The sequence below is a fragment of the Schistocerca cancellata genome, chromosome 8, assembly GCF_023864275.1.
Source record: "Schistocerca cancellata isolate TAMUIC-IGC-003103 chromosome 8, iqSchCanc2.1, whole genome shotgun sequence".
Classification (NCBI taxonomy): Eukaryota; Metazoa; Arthropoda; class Insecta; order Orthoptera; family Acrididae; genus Schistocerca; species Schistocerca cancellata.
The window spans coordinates 88608446-88623783 of NC_064633.1; the positions used below are offsets into that span (position 1 = coordinate 88608446).

Genomic DNA, 15338 nt, shown 5'->3' on the forward strand with positions numbered 1-15338 from the left:
TCCGTCAACTGCACATACGGTTCACGTCCACGCTGTCGCGGCATGCTACCAGTGTTAAAGACTGCGATGGAGCTCCGTATGCCACCGCAAACTGGCTGACACTGACGGCGGCGGTGCACAAATGCTGCGCAGCTAGCGCCATTCGACGGCCAACACCGCGGTTCCTGGTGTGTCCGCTGTGCCGTGCGTGTGATCATTGCTTGTACAGCCGTCTCGCAGTGTCCGGCGCAAGTATGGTGGGTCTGACACACCGGTGTCAATGTGTTCTTTTTTCCATTTCCAGGAGTGTATCATTTCATTCTAGAGAAGCTACACAGTCATCAATGGTATCTGTTCTTCATATATTGCTCAAAATGATAAACAAAAATCTAAATGACAAGACTGATCGTTGAGGTGGATGGAGACTTGTTAGGGGAAATGTAAACGTAATTGACGCTCGGCGCTACCAACAAAAACTGCAACGTTTTGCTTCAGCACGCAGTTTTGAGAATACAGGTGTTAGAAAAAAATCATGGAAGTGAGCATGAATTGGTCCAGACGAATCCGATATGTGACGAAACCGAACGATGGACCCATCAAACTAATTTTATTGTGCCACTTACTTGCAGTTACCATTGTTAACAAAGTGATCATCGCAAAGCGTGAACGTGCATCGTTTTCCTTTCAGTTTTTGCTCTAAGGCCCGATAATGATTTTTTTTTTCAAAATATGGATATATCGGATTCCAGATAGTTTTAAAAATATCCTACAGGGCAGGGTAGCGCCCACAACGCTCCGTCCGGTGGCTTGTATCTACGTAGATGTAGAAGCTGGACAGAAAGGCTAGCTAGAAACCTGACACTGGCATTTGCTCACTTGTACGCACCGTCCTTTGAGTGGGAGTAAACCAAAGGGAGAGGAGGCAGAAGATTTCGAGGCACGTGCGGAACAAGCGGAAGTACTGGCAGATAGAACAATCGGAACTGCGTCCGAAATGGAGTAACGTTAAGTGGCGCGACTTGGATGTGTGGCGTTGACTCACCGGAAGGCGAGAGCACGGGAAGAGGCAAAACAGTTCCGTCGTGTAAACGAAAAGTTTTCCCGTGTCCCTCGGCGCGCGCGTGCGTCACTGCAGAACAATGGGCAGGTGGAGATCGGCGAATTAAGCGCGGCGGAAGGCGCGCCGGCTGAATATTCAGCGCGCGGCGCGGCCGCCCTGCGCGTGTTGAACACGGCCGGCGGCCCGCTAATGGCTTTCAGGTGTCGCCCGGGTGTGCGGCCCCCGCTGCTGCGGCTCGCGGCGGCCAGACAGCACGCGCCGTTGTTGTTCGGATTCCGCTAAGCAGCTTTAATTGCACGGCGCTCCGGCTGGCTCACGCCGCGCACACGTTGCGTAAACAGGACAACCAGCTGCGTGGCGCGCTTTCGCACTCGTTTTTTTTTTTTTTTTAAAGAAAATTCCATTCCGCTGCCCTGAAGACACTCTAGGGTGATTGAGAGAAACGGAAAATTAACAAAATTAATTAGTGTTAAGGAAAATTTTTTCAAAGCCATTTGTTTACATAATGTAACAGTAAAAATGCGAGCAATTTAAGAAAGCAAATTTCTTTCTTGAGGACTACACCTAGCAGGTGAACTCAGTTTTCGCTGAAACATTCCTGCAGTCTCTTACAAGTAAACCCACTCTAGGGAGATACACTTAGATTTTCATCGGCTTTCAATATGTCGTGCCGCGCGGGATTAGCTGAGCGGTCTAAGGCGCTGCAGTCAGGTTAGGTTAGGTTAAGTATGGACTGTGCGGCTGGTCCTGGCGGAGGTTCGAGTCCTCCCTCGGGCATGCGTGTGTGTATTTGTCCTTAAGATGATTTAGGTTAAGTAGTGTGTAAGCTTAGGGACTGATGACAGCAGTTAAGTCCCATAAGATTTCACACCCATTGGAACATTTTTTCCAACATGTCGTGGAGCATAGCAAAATAAGACACACATAATTTTTTATATGTGCCGTTAAGGAGGTGCAAAACCTTCTTCAAAAAACCTTAGTTTAATATTTCTGAATGAATACCCTCAGAGGGTACATATATATCGTTCTCGCTTCCCGAGCACGGGGTCCCGGGTTCGATTCCCGGCGGGGTCAGGGATTTTTCCTGCCTCGAGATGACTGGGTGTTGTTGTGTCGTCTTCATCATCATCATTCATCCCCATTACGGTCGGAGGAAGGCAACGGCAAATCACCACCATTAGGACCTTGCCTAGTAAGGCGGTGCGGGTCTCCCGCATCATTCCCCTACGCTCTGTAAAGAAGCGTGGGACTTCATTTCGTTTCCATATATATATATATATATATATATATATATATATATATATATGCTACAACGGTGCACAGAGATTTGTCGAAAAAGTAATTTTTTTCTAAATCCCTTCAAACTCCACTATTATGTTCTTTATTTCGACGCACGACTGGTAGCATCATTAGTACCAAACTTAACTGTATGTGATGAAGAGATATTCCAAAGACACATCTGTCAGAAATAAGATAGAAATCGCTTTAGATCGATGATCGTCCAATATGTGACTGATTCAATATCAATTGTCATGTGGGCGTTTTAATTTTTACAGATAAATATATTCTAAATGCATATTATATGTATATTGTTCTCTCTCTCTGTCTATCTCTCTCTCTCTTTTCCCCTTTCAGTTTCATGAAATATAAAATATCTTGCGTTATATTTCTCTTGTCTTTTTACATTTTGTGTCTTGTTATATTTTCAAGTTGCAGCCTTTTCAGATTTAATTATCTTATATTTGAAACTGTTTGTGCATTGCTGTTGTAACATTATTGTAAATCCATACAATAATAAGGAAGGTTCAGAATTATACAGGTACAAAAAAAATGGTGAATGCAGTTTCGTAGAGAGACTGTCTAGATTATGTCTAACAAATGCGTCTTTGGAATCCCACTTCATCATATATGACTCAGTTTGGTATCAATGATGCTATTAGTTAAACTCAAAACGAAAAAGAAAATAATAGGTGAGATGGGATTTTGAAAAAAGTGAATTTTTCGACAAATCTCCATGCACTACTATAACGTTATTTGAATTTTTTTCGTATTTTTTAGCGTTTCAGCGGTATTCTGTCACGAATGTTAAACTCAGTTTTTTCAGGGGGGTGTTTCACCCCCTCATCAGCAGTAGGGACACATATAAAAGAAAACTATTACTCTGATTTCTCTCTTTACAACAACATATTCAAAGCCAATCAAAAAACGAAATGTACTGGCGTAAGCTGTCACCAGCGCACTGGTCGGCAAAGATGTAGAGCGAAGATTGGTAGTAGGCGCTGGAAGAAGCGCATCTGTCACGAAAGAGGTCAGAGAAACACCGACAAGCAACAAGCCGCCAACGCCTTCTCGATAGCGTGTATTTATGCCGCCGCCACTGACTGGAGGGGCACTGACTCGCACTAGCAGTTGGTATCTGTCATTCATTCGCAGAGCTGCCTCAGATCACGTAACGGGCTACGACGGTACAAACCGACCAGATTAGTGACAATAGCAGGACCAGCAGTGAGACTAAAGTTTGTAATAGCAATATTACCGATATTGTCTGCAAGAGGACTATTACTGATGAGCTTGTATCACAACACGTGAACTCTATTCAGTTAATGTCCATGTAAATAAACAGCCATTTGTGTTGTAGAAAGAGGATATTGGCCACCAGTAATTACATCCTCTCCCTTGCTTCTTTGCTGGTCCCGGCGGAGGTTGGAGTCCTCCCTCGGGCATGGATGTGTGTGCTTGTCCTTAGGATAATTTGGGTTAAGTAGTCTGTAAGCTAAGGGTCTGATGACCTTAGCAGTTAAGTCCCATAAGATATCACACACATTTGAACATTTTGAACAAGACTCGCAAAATGTTCAAATTTTCAAATGTGTGTGAATTCCTAAGGGACCAAACTGCTGAGGTCATCGGTCCCTAGAGTTACACACTACTTAAACTAACTTAACACTAAGGACAACACTCACACCCATGCCAGAGGCAGGACTCGAACCGCCGGCGGGAGGGGCCGCACGATTAGTACAAGACTCCATACTGGCTACACGGATACTCCATAAAGTGGATCCCTTGTGCAGTTATACTTGTTAGAAAAAAAAAAATATGTGTGGCTGTGAGCAACTGCTTTTTGAATCATAGCTTTAAGTTCTTCTGTTGTAGCAGGTCGACTACGACATCCGCTTGACCGCTACGGTCGCATGTTCGAATCCTGCCTCGAGCATGGATGTCCTTAGGTTAGTTAGGTTTAAGTAGTTCTAAGTTCTAGGGGATTGATGACCTCAGTAATTAAGTCCCATAGTGCTGAGAGCCATTTGAACCATTTTTTTTTACTACGACATACTTTGCGTCAAGGTGACTGTTATGACCAGACAAAACTACAATTCTCCGGACAGAATGTGGATTTTTTGATTGCTCTGTGAGACAGCTCATTGGAACTATAACAGAAAATATTAATTGACTTTATTACATGAACGATAAAAAGATTTACTTAACTTGATACAATCTGTTGCCACAGGAGAGCTTGGTAATGTACAACTGGCATTGACTATTAAAGCACCACTTGATGCACTGCTTAACAAATCTGCTCTTCAAGTACAGTGTTCAAAATTTACAAAATTACGTTTCCGTCTGAGTTCTACTTGATGACGTTTACTGCTACCTGAGTTCTACCCGATGATGTTTACTGCTTCAGATGACGTCGGGAACTTGGGCATGGTGCTTCAGTACTGGCCTCTATATTGACCTCTCTGCAAGAGCACTGCTGCACAGAGAGAGAGGGTGTGTCTCCTGGAGCACCTCCCGTTGGTCATTTCAGTTGCACATTATGAGCGTGACACTGATCCGTGTTGGTGAAACCACCCATTTCCAATAATTTGTGGAAATGTCTATATGTTTTGCTCAACAAAGGTTTCAGTGATGATAATGTACAGATCTGAGGTGGCTATAGTTGCAAGGCTATTCTCGTCCCTAGAAAAGAAGTAAACAGTGGTCCATTATGACTTATGATGTTGCAGCACACTACATGCGCAGTAACCTTGTTGCAGTGGAAAGTACGTTGGAGTTACTGTGTGGAGTTTTCTTGTGCCCAATAACGAAAAATTCGTTTATTAACATATCTGTTAAGATGGAAATGGGGCCTCGTATGACACGATCAGGTTGTTAACAAACTCATTGCCATTGATTATCTTTTCGAACATTCGTTCTATCGTCGCAATAGGCTATTTTTGGGATCAGTTCTTGGACGATCTGCAGCTTGTATGGGCGGTAATGTGATTCCTGTACCAATATTCTTCGAACACTTGAACTATACAGTTATAAAGATAGTTTATGATGACAGCTTGAACGATGTGGGCTTCATACGACAATAGCTCGAACAACTTTGATATTGTTCCTTGTACGAACAGTTTGAAAAGGGCCTGAACGTTTCTTTTCCATCGCTCAACCTTTTTCCTCAAAATTACGTTTTTCAATGGTGGACGTGGTCAGGTGGATGTGGTTCTCTGGTGCAGCTGCAGAAGGTGTGCAGAGGATGAAGGTAGCCATAGGGTAAATAATTTATTGACTTCCTAGTTAGACTGACAGGAGTAGAATGTGTGCAACTACAGGAGTTGAGTGGCAGCAGCGACCGGCGAACCTCTTGCCGTGTCGGGCAGGCGACGATGCGCTGTGTCAACACTTCTCATCAATGTCGCTCGCTACCTTTCTGGCAGCGCATTCCTGCTGCTACGTACTGCTGTGACTGGCGGTGGCACCTGTGCGCTCGTAACCGTGTGTGGAGCGGGTCGATTCTCAGCTTGCGAATTGCTGGTACTGTTGCCCAGGGTCGAACCCTGGACCCCGACCCCAAGGGCTCGGGGCTGAGAGGAACTTGGAATGAAGCCTTGCCCATCAAGGTTGCGGTTCGACCTCTGAGCTAGCAGTCCCTACAGGACGGAGGAAGAAGACCGCAGTCCACACAGCTCATACTATCACAGAGGACTCCGATTTGAGGCCTGACCGTACCCTGCTAAGCTAGGTTGGACGACTGTCTCTTAGACATCTCTTAGACACGACCGATCATATTGCACATGAAGTCGTGTACGCAGTATGCTAAGCGCCTCTGCATTGTCACGAAAGCTGGTGTTTGGCTTTGCCGCACGTGCTTGCGGAGATGCTGGCATAGCATTATGCTGAGCCGGCGACTGTTTGGCACTCGGCACGTGACTGAGCCTCTGTCGTTGCGGTATCCACGTTCTAATTGCATGTGCCGATGGTACGTAATCTTTGTGTTAAATTGAGGTGATGGCGAACTTCTGTGCATTCCGCCTCCACTCAGTGGTGAAGGCACATTGTGCACTACTTCGCAGGCCGGAGTGGCCGAGCGGTTCTAGGCGCTACAGTCTGGAGCCGCGCGTGGATGTGTGTGATGTACTTAGGTTAGTTAGGTTCTAAGTTCTAGGGGACTGATGACTTCAGATGTTAAGTCTCATAGTGCTCAGAGCCATTTGAGCAGCCAACGTTCCAACAATTTCGACGACTTGTGTTATGTGATGCCAGATGCGCTGGAAATAGTTTTAGTATGCAGGGTGCGCCCAAAATTACCGTTACAAACTCTTAGGACATGTAGAGGGGAGTGATTACATAGTATTTTGTATAGGAACCCATGCCCGGAAACGTCATTCAGCGACGCTACAGAGCGTCAGAGCTACAGGCGCTGCCTACCATATAATCTGTTGATGTTTGTATGTACGGAGTGGTTCCGTCTTGATGTTATAAGCTTTCTAGGGTGATGGAGAAGGATAAATGTATCAATTTGAGGTAATAGTAGCGGTACCAGATCTGAACGAGTCAAAAGTTATTAGTCGAAACCGTCCTGATACCTCTGACAGTGGAATACACGTAGTAATGTTGTTGTTGCTAAGATTCCAGATAGGCAACTTTTTTCGCTACTGTGGAACACGTCTCCTCTATTGAGCAAATGAACATAGCTCTTCAGGTGTGCATTTTGGAGTCCATGTTTACAAGAAATTTTTTCTTGGTTTGGTGAGTACTACCATCGCTGAAAGCTGCCTACCATACAAGACTCGAACTCTGGACCTTTGACTTTCGGAGGGGGGGGGGGGGCAAGGGGCAAGTGCTCTACCAAATGAGCTACCCAAGCACGACTCACGACTCGTCCTCACAGCCTTAATTCTGCCAGTATCTCGTCTCCTACCTTCCATACTTCCGAAGCTCTTCTGCATACCTTGCAGAACTAGCACTCCTGGAAGAAAGGATGTTGCGGAGACATGGCTTCGCGACAGCCTGGGGGATGTTTCCAGAACGAGATTTTCACTCTGCAGCGGAGTGTGCGCTCGTATCAAACTTCCTACCGGGAGTGTTAGTTCTGCAAGGTATGCAGAAGAGCTTTTGTGATGTTTGGAAGGTAGGAGACGAGATACTGGCAGAATTAACGCTGTGAGGACGCGTCGTGCGTCGTGCTTGGGTAGCTCAGTTGGTAGAGCACCTGCTTGCAAAAGGCAAAGGTTCGAGTCTCGGTCCGGCACACCGCTTTAATCTGCCAGGAAGTTTCATACCAGCGCACACTCCGGTGCAGAGTGAAAATTTCATTTTAGTAGCAGCACATGTATTCCACTGTCTGAGATATCAGAATGATTTTCGGTTATAATTTTCGACTCGATCATTTCCGGTACAGGGACCCTCACCTTAAATTGATACTTTTATCCTTCTCCATCATCGTAAAAATTTTGTAACAGCATCACTGGATCACCCTGTATATGCACTGACTTACAGGCGCAGGCGCCTACAACTCTGTGGCGTCTCTGGATGACGTTTCCGCGCATAAATATGGTTCAAATGGCTCTGAGCACTATGGTCATCAGTCCCCTAGAACTTAGAACTACTTAAACCTAATTAACCTAAGGACATCACACACATCCATACCCGAGACAGGATTCGAACCTGCGACCGTAGCAGTCGCGCGGTTCCGGACTGCGCGCCTAGAACCGCTAGACCACTGCGGCCGGCTTTCCGCGCATAGGTTCCTATACAAAATACTGTGCACCCCCCCTCCCCCCACCCTCAACAATTCCTAGAAGTTTGTAACGGGAATTTCCGAACACCCTATATGTGGGCTGTACAAAGCGAATAACACTGAGTACTGTGAGAACGAAGTCTTTTGCGACGGCAATGACATGTAAAACATTCACGGTTTTCTTGCCGCGTCAATTCGATTTCCGTCCCATTCTGAAAATTCCTTCGTGGTGCATCTTTCTTTTTTTTCCTTTTACAGTGTGTACTCTACTTGTAAATGTTTGTACCAAATTCTCATTTATCCTGTATTTCACTAAATTTTATTATTCAGAGGATGACATACATACTGCTGACGACAACAGTGTAGCCAGTTCATAAAACGGTCTGTTGAAAGTGATATTGATGATAACATATTCTAGCTGTGAACTATATGCTAGAGAAAATTCCATTCCGCTGAAAAGTGTTTGTAGATTTATTTGAAAAGTCTCATATTCCTCTTTCAAGCAAAGATTTTAATTTTTCTAAAAATTTAATTTTTCTAAAGTTATTCGCATTCAGAACTTTTGTATTCAAGAATGTTGAATTCTATAAACGATATTCTTTCAGAAACTCATGGTCAGTATTTTAACCCCAGTTTTGCTGATTCCAGAAATGTATATTTTAATTAAATAACCTGTTACTTTCTTAATTGTTTTATACAGAAAATTTCACTTACTTATGAAACTTTGAGAAGCTCCGTGCACAGTAAAGCTTTTCTGTCATAAAGTAGTACCTATTACTTTCTCATTTGTTAATTTTACAGCTTTTGATTCAACTAATTTTCTTAAATGAATACTGTGTCTTTATATCCTTTACTTGTTTCTTTCATGGGAGCATCTGTCATGTAATAATCTTGTATTTAACCGAAACGTAATTTCTGTTTACCCAGGCGTCTCACACAAAGCACACATAGGCAGCCGAAGGCGAGCATTAGGAACTTAAACATCATATAGTATTCATCAGCCGTAAATGGTTGGCACGTATAGTTACCGTGTGTCAGCCAGTGAGGGTCCGGCGGAAATCTTGGAAGTGTACACGTCACTTCTGTGTCAGAACGACTGTAGTATGCGTACATTATCGATCCGTAAAATGAAATCTAGAATCCAATAAAAACCAGTTAACTATCGGAATTGTTTAGTGACGATAAATGTGAATGTCTTTAAAAGCAAAAATCAGTTGTGTTGTATTTAGCTCTATAGCTATAATAACAGAACAACAACAGAATGACAAACTTTAATTAGACTTAACAGACATACGAACAAGGAGGGTAACGTTCGATGTTATGCTACAGGGGTACAGTTTCAGGAAATCACTTCTTGGTTTCCTTTCGATACATGACACCATTTTAGCACTTTTACCGAACATTGCTTTCGTTTCCAATGTAAATTTACACGTCGTAGCTTCTGTTCTTTGGCCACCTTGCTTCGCATGAAGAATTATTCTTTCACTTCTGCTACTACTACTTCATCATTCCATGTTTTAATTTTAGGCAAGTCTTTTAAACCTTCACTACTATTCTTCATCACTTTCAGCTTTGTTCTGTTTATCTTTCACCCAAATTTCGTTAAATATGTTGCCCAATTCTTTCAGTAGATTTCCAAACCTTCCTTACATGACACTATCTAGAAGATTCAAAGTGTGTAAAGGGAAGTCCAAACGGTATTATCCTTTATCAACTGAGCCGCCTAAGTACGAGTCACGACGCAACCTGAAAACTTTACTTCTGGCAGTAATTTTCTCCTATTTTTCTACTTTACCAAAGTTCTCTGGCATACTTCGCTGCAACAGCACTCTTGGAAGAAACGACTCCTGCCAGCAGGCGAGATATGACTTCTGCTACTCTTCAACTTGTATGCTAGTATTTTATTTGACTTCTTCTATTGCTTCTACAACGTAAAAGTTGACCGAAAATGGAGATAATTTTCAGCCGTGTCTTACTTCTTCTTTGGTTCTGTAACCAACCCCAATGATTTTGTAAATGCTTCTGGTTCTGTAATGAAGCCCTACGCTTCTAAGGCCTGCCAATATCTTATCCCACTTTTCATTGGAAAGCCTTACTTAAGACCGCAGATACTGATAACGTATCTAGATCGTTGTACAGTTTGCCTTTCTTTATTAGCCGTGATTTCAACGCTTCTGCTCTGTTACCATTCCCTTTCCTGAAACCACACTGACTTTCCTAGAGTAGATTTTCAAGTTTCACTTTTATTCCTCTATATGTCGCTCTGGTCAACAACTTTCAAATGTTCCTTGAGCGAATTGTCATCTGATACTTTTCACATTTATCTGTAAGTGCCTTATTTCGTAATTTTACGATAATGTTTTTCTGGAAAACACTTGTTTCATTGTTTTCTGACATCGAGTAAAATATCCTTCCACAGATTTCAATATCTTCGATTATACACCATCGACTGCTACTTACTTGTGTGAGTTCGTATCATTCAGTGCTCAGTCCAATTCTGACTGCGTAACTGAATTTTCTACATCTCCCAGATTAACTTCCTCCTCCTTCTCTTCTGTTACCCTTTAGGACATTTCCCTGTAGTTCAAGTGTTTCATGTACACGTTTCCTCTGTTTCCCAATTTCTCGCTGTTAAATAGACGTTTTCTACTTCTACACGTAGCCTTTTCTGTACCCTTTGTCGATGGTTCTCGCAACCCTTACTATCATTACATGCTTCTCCCATCCATTCTGACTGAACTGTTTCGTACTTCCAGTGAACGTCACTCGTAAGCAAATCTACACTGCTGCATTCCTACCTTTCCTAAGATTCTTATATTTTCTTCTTTTATCCTTGAACTTGAAGATATCGTCACTCTTTCACAACGTCCTTACCTTTATTTTCTCAGTACCTATGGATTTCAGTCTGTCTCTGATTGTATCAGTCTCTTTATATGATATGTTCAGAAATTTAGTCACAGATGTATTGGGTGCATTAAGGAACCGATAAATTTATACAGCAGTTTTCCTTGAAGTACGTCTCAGTAGAAGTATTTCGGGAGGACGGAAGCTCGGAAGGACAAGCACATAGGGTATTAATGGCAAAAACTAGAGTAACTTATATCACAAACCTGGTTGACGACATAATTCATCCACATCCCAACGGTCTCCTTCGTCTCCGTCGTTTCTGGCTGTCTAGAAGGCTTGTCAAGGTCAAGAAGGCGGCAATTTAAGTTCCAAGCCAGGTCCGGGTGTACGCATTGCAGGCAAAACAACCAAGGAACCTTTTTGCCGCACAGCCGGTTTTCTTGATGCGTCGTGTAGTTAGTAACGAGATTTAGCTACGGCTATGTGCAAAGTATTACCCAGAACCTGTTCTCGATGCTTTCGTGTCAAGGTTTACGATGTGGTCACATCATACTGTCACCTGCAGGCCGATTTCTGAGGTAGTGCTTCCTATCAACAGAATGTTGGCCATGCCCACGACAACTTCAAGTGACGCAATATAACTAACGAAATTTTTTTCCTTGCAGCATATCCGTTCTTAGTGTCACCATTATTTCACAACTGGTGCATCAGAACGAAGCGAACAAATTTGGTCCACGTCTTTTTCGATCACTGATACCAATTTATGAACAGTTTACAATATTTGCATGCACAAAACACAAGGATTGTTAATAGCGCATGAGATCACGGTATAACACTAGATGAACTGCTCACGTGAACTTAGAGTATGGAAGCCGCATACCAGAAGGTATGTTCTCTATATCCCGTAAACAAGAATGAAATGCTTTTCTACAGAGTCACGAGAAACAAATTGCTCACGTTGTATCGCTACCAATTTTCGACTTCTGTGGCACCCTGCAAAACGGTCCTAATGGCAGCAACTACCGACACCTTAATTCCAGTCTAGATCCGTATATCAAACGCAGAATCGAGATACCTCTCCATAAAGACGTTTCTCTTCCAGTGCACACTCACTCTAACCTACACAATTTTTTTAAAAAAAAGGGTTACTGACACTACGTTTACTCCATGCCTTCTCACTAATCACGGGTCTCCTTCTCTGTTGCAGTACGCAATAATCACATAAAAAGACCTTCGAGGAACTGCCCTTACTTTTTAAACTGCTGACAGTCACCTCTTAATGCTACAAGTAATGAGAGTGTCAGTTTGTGTAGCAGACACTTAACTATGGAGCATCTTCTTTTGAAATATCAGACAAGTTCCTCCACTTTTAGAAATAAAATGGTGATTGTATCTGTAAGTAATACTAAATCTTTGTTCGTGTACTCTTCGTTAATTTGTTTCCCAAAACTTGTTAAATACCCTTTCCGCTAATCGCCACATCTTTCATTTGTATTTGATGTTGTTGTGATATTTGTTTTTCCATTACAGTTATTTTAATTTTTTACAAGCTGCAGGTAACGAGAATCGTCAGGAATGATCATTGTGTATAGAAGTATGGTATTAAAATAGTGAATAACATTGATATGCATTCTAAGTTCTCTGAGGATGTAGACAATGCAATAAGGAGTACTGCAAGAGGAATGAAATGCTCTAAAAAGGGAACTCATAGAATCTGAAAAGACGGTTATCCAACTTACAGTGCAGAATCTATGCTACTGGAGAAATGTATTGGACGTTTGGAAGAATATCATCCACATAAGCCCGAAGATAGTAAAAGCAAATAAATGCATAGTCTGCTGCACAGTCAGCTTAACAGGTCGTGCTTTCAAATTTCAGCCAAGGATAATATACAGGAAATGGAAAAAAATACATAACGCAGAGTTTGCCGTCAAGAGGCATCAGGGAGGCCAGGGAGGCAGTGCTGACGTTGCGCTTCGTAATTGAGGAAAGAATTTGGAGAAAGCAAGAGATCTTCATAGGATTCGTCAATCCAAAAATGTGATCAACAATGGAAAATTGATGAAGATATTTGAATAGTCTCAGACAAATAGAAATATGCTATAGGGGCAGACGGATGATAAACAGGAATCTATTGGGAACAATAAGAGCGGAAGACCAAGAACATAATGCTCGCATTAAAAAAGGAGTAAGGAAGGAAGGCTGTCTTACTATTGTACTTTTCAGCCGGTACATCGAGAAAGCAATGACAGAAATTTAAAAAAAGTCCAAGAGTGGGTTCAAAATTCATAGGGCAAGGATTTCAGTGATATGATTCGCTGCGACATTCCTCTTCTTGATAAAAGTCCGAATGAACTATAGGACCTGTTGACTGGGACGAATAGCCTAATGAATCTGTACAGATTGGTGCAGAAGTTAATCATGGACTGTGGGGAAACAAGAAAGGAAGAGAATCAAAAAACGTTTGGTGTATGTTGGAGCACCACGCGGAAAATTAAGTGGTAATATAAGAAACGAGCAGTTTCTCCGCAGAAATGGCAGAAAAGGGAATGTGTGGAAAACATTAAACAGAAAAATGGATCAGGTGATGGGACACGTATTAAGGCGTGTCCCATCATCAACGTGAGGGTGTGAGGGTTACAGTCAACGGGCAATGGTAGATAAGTTACAACGTACTGGACTCCCAGGAGAGCTTCCACGCGGTTTCCAGAGCCGCGCCAGAATCATAGATTTACAATAGCAGAATGACTCCAACGATGTCCTCGAGTCTTATACAATGGCCTAGCACCCTACTAACCTCGAGAAAACTCTTGAGGAAGGCATAAGTTTCTTGGAGAGACGTCGACAGGGAGCCTGCAGTATGCAATCGGGAAGTAATTTCTGTGTCCTATCGTCTATGTGAAGGTGGGAGGGTTACAGTAAATGTGCAGCGGTGCGTCTCTTACAAGCTACCGAACTCCCCTGATAGGTTCCATGCGGTGACCGTAGCCGCGCCAGTATCATAGATGAATATTAAGGCAGTGACTCTGACAACGACCTCGAGGCTTACTCAGCAGCCCAGCAGCCACCTAACGGCGAGACATTAGTCTCTCGGAGAGAAGTGAACATTGAGCCTGTAGTATGCAATGACAAAGCAATTTCTGTGCCCCATTGTCAATGTGAAAGTGCGAGTGGTTACAGTAAGCAGGCAGCTGTGCATCGGTTACACGCTACTGGACTCCCACGATAGACTGCATGAGGTGAATATAGCTGCGTCAGTATCATAGATGTACACTAGGAGAATGACTCCGATTGTGTCCTCGAGGCTTATGCACGGAGCCTGTAGAATGCAATCGCGAAGCAATTTCTGTGTCGCATGGTCAATTTGAGGGCATGAGGGTTATAGTAAACGGTTCAGCGATGCATCGGTTACAAGCTACTGGCTAAAGCTTTTATAAGGACAATTGGGTGTGGAGATTCTTTTCCAGTGAAAATACTCGGAGCTGGTGATGCTTTCTTCTAGAAGTAGCAGCGTCAAGGTGGGTGCTACCCCCAATAATCTGCGTGCGGGCTGACTTTTGTGCCTTATTTTAAGAAGTTCATTTGTAGGGACTAGTTGTTTCAAACATTTGATGGGACAAGTGGGAGCTGCTGACCCACCTTATGGCTGTCCTTTTGTTGTGTTGGCAGAAGAGCCAACACCGTGTTACTAGTGGAGGCGGAAATGCACGCGTTTTAGCTCACGCAGGCTGGCGTGAGGAGGGAAGAACTATACAGTTCCCCACAGTCGTTTATTGAACAAAGTAAGAGCATATGCACTATCAGACCAATTGTGTGATTGGATTGAGGAGTTCCTAGATAACAGGACGCAGCATGTTATTCTCAATGGAGAGAAGTCTTCCGAAGTAAGAGTAATTTCAGGTGTGCCGCAGGGGAGTGTCATAGGACCGTTGCTATTCACAATATACATAAATGACCTGGTGGATGACATCGGAAGTTCACTGAGGCTTTTTGCAGATGATGCTGTGGTGTATCGAGAGGTTGTAACAATGGAAAATTGTACTGAAATGCAGGAGGATCTGCAGCGAATTGACGCATGGTGCAGGGAATGGCAACTGAATCTCAATGTAGACAAGTGTAATGTGCTGCGAATACACAGAAAGATAGATCCTTTATCATTTAGCTACAAAATAGCAGGTCAGCAACTGGAAGCAGTTAATTCCATAAATTATCTGGGAGTACGCATTAGGAGTGATTTAAAATGGAATGATCATATAATGTTGATTGTCGGTAAAGCAGATGCCAGACTGAGATTCATTGGAAGAATCCTAAGGAAATGCAATCCGAAAACAAAGGAAGTAGGTTACAGTACGCTTGTTCGCCCACTGCTTGAATACTGCTCAGCAGTGTGGGATCCGTACCAGATAGGGTTGATACAAGGCATAGAGAAGATCCAACGGAGAGCAG

The 15338-nt window shown here is 43.1% G+C and overlaps 1 protein-coding gene across 1 annotated transcript in view; it reads left to right on the plus strand.

The window, feature by feature from the left end:
- The first annotated feature begins 5691 nt into the window (after window positions 1-5691).
- LOC126095384 (gonadotropin-releasing hormone receptor-like) overlaps window positions 5692-15338 on the plus strand; it is an 825102-nt gene continuing 815455 nt past the window's right edge. Inside the window, exon 1 of the mRNA XM_049910188.1 lies at window positions 5692-5925. Within this exon, the coding sequence (XP_049766145.1) occupies window positions 5692-5925 (234 nt within the window). The remainder of the gene's footprint in view (window positions 5926-15338) is intronic.